Source organism: Bison bison, unplaced genomic scaffold (assembly GCF_000754665.1).
Source record: "Bison bison bison isolate TAMUID 2011002044 unplaced genomic scaffold, Bison_UMD1.0 scf7180017864365, whole genome shotgun sequence".
NCBI classification, from domain to species: domain Eukaryota; kingdom Metazoa; phylum Chordata; class Mammalia; order Artiodactyla; family Bovidae; genus Bison; species Bison bison.
In genome coordinates this window covers 1,171,206-1,173,012 of record NW_011494937.1, presented here as the reverse complement: position 1 = coordinate 1,173,012, position 1,807 = coordinate 1,171,206, and the positions used below count along the sequence as shown (strand labels likewise).

The 1,807-nt window shown below is 61.1% G+C and overlaps 1 protein-coding gene across 1 annotated transcript in view; it reads right to left on the bottom strand.

Moving 5' to 3' along the window:
* Window positions 1-1,807, bottom strand: part of LPHN1 (latrophilin 1) — a 49,874-nt gene that overhangs the window by 16,678 nt on the left and 31,389 nt on the right. Inside the window, exon 5 of the mRNA XM_010855512.1 lies at window positions 691-705. Within this exon, the coding sequence (XP_010853814.1) occupies window positions 691-705 (15 nt within the window). The remainder of the gene's footprint in view (window positions 1-690; window positions 706-1,807) is intronic.

Here is a 1,807-nt window from a genome sequence, read left to right as displayed (position 1 = left end):
GGGAAAACTGGTGCTCCGTGCTCCGAAACAGCTCTGGGCCTTGGAAACGCCAAATCAGAAGGAACTTAAACCACCAGGAGCCAGAGAGAGAGAGAGAGAGAGAGAGAAATAGAGAGAGAGGAGGAGGAGAAGGAGGAGGTAATCTGCTCCCCAAAAGGAAAACAAAGGTGTGCCCTCCCACCTCCCCTGAACCAGACACAAAAGTTGGGGCAGGAAGAAAAGAGAAGACAGCCGGCTCCCCGGTGCCCTCCGCCCCCAGTCGGGAGCCAGGGAAGAGGGTCCCTCTCTCCCCACCCACCCTGGATGCTTATAGACTTCTCCTGAAGGAGGCAAAAGAAGTATGAGAGAAGGTCAGGTTCCCCCCCCACCCCTGCAGGGGCCAGGGACTAGAAAGGAGGGACAGGGAGAGACAGACAGAGTGAGAAGAGAGAGAAACAGAGGTAGAGAGAGCAGAAGGTCCTGCCCGAGCTCAGAGAAGCTCCCTTGGGTGTCTGGAGGGTGGAGTTGCCTGGTCGCACCAGGGCTGGCCCCACCAGTGGGGGGACACCGGGGTGGGGTGGGGAGCGACTGGACCAAGTTGGGGGGTGGGGGGGTAGAAGAAGGGGCCGGAGGGGAGGGCAGGTCACATAAGTGTGGTACAGGTAAAACAAAGTCTGAGTTAGGGGTTAGCATTGGTAACAGTGCGTTTACCTTTCTGCTCCACTTCTACTTTAAGCATCGGAAGAGAGAGAGAAAACAAATTGAAAAAAAAAATGTGCAAGAAAAAAAGAGAAAAAAAAAAGATTAAATTGCTTTCGTTTCTTTTCTGGCAACACGCCCCCTTTTCCTTTCTTTTCCTCACTCCTGGTTCCCCAACCCCGAAGGTAGAGCAGCCCCCGCCCCCATGTCCTTTCCTCCTAGGGAGGATGTCGGGAAGACAGTCACAGGGAGGAGGGAGACACACGGGAGGACAGAGACCGAGAGAGACACAGGTTGGGGGCAGGGAGAGGGGGCATACAGGTAGGCAGACGGACAGAGCCCTCAGCCCGGAGGGGGCACCCCCAGTGCAGCAAGGCTGGGGAGGGGGAGCCCCAGCCGGGAGGCAGCTCCGCTCCAGGGGCCACCAGGAAGGGATGGTGGGGGGTGGAGGAACCCCTTGGTCCCCTCCAGCCCTGCCTGCTGCCCTTGTGCTAGAACCGAGGGCCCAGGAGGGGATTCAGTGCCACCCTCAGCCTGGGAGCACCACAGAGAAGACACGCAGGATGCCCTCCCCTTCTGTGCTGGCCTTAAAAAGAGTCCAGCTGCGTTTCCCCAAACCCTGGGAACCCCACCCCCACCCGGAAGCCAACACAGAGAGAGGGTGGCAGGTCGGACACAGAACGATGGAGAGGCAGACAGGCGGAGCCCGGGGCCTCCAAGAGCCCCATCGGGGAGACGAGGCAGAGAGGGAAGAGGCTGGGCTGGGGGCGACATCACAGACGGGCAGGACAGCAGGAGGGGCCACAGACACGCTCCCCCGCTCCCCCGGGGGCAAGCCCGAGGCTCAGTCTCTCTGCCCAGCTCCCCCCTGGGGGCCCAGGAGCTGGGAGCTCCCCAGCCCACAGCTGGGATGGGCAGGCGGGCAGCACCTGGGGAGGAAGGGGGCACGGGTTAAACTGTGCTCAGCTGCAAGGCAAATCCAGCGTTAGTCGGGCCTGTCAGGTCCGTGTGCCAGGGGAGGTGGGGGGTGCCCCACACACCCACTGCTCCATTCCTATGGTAGCCCCGCACCCACCCCCGACCAGCACTGGGGTCACCCCAGCCTCTGAAGCCCATGGCAAGAGGGGCT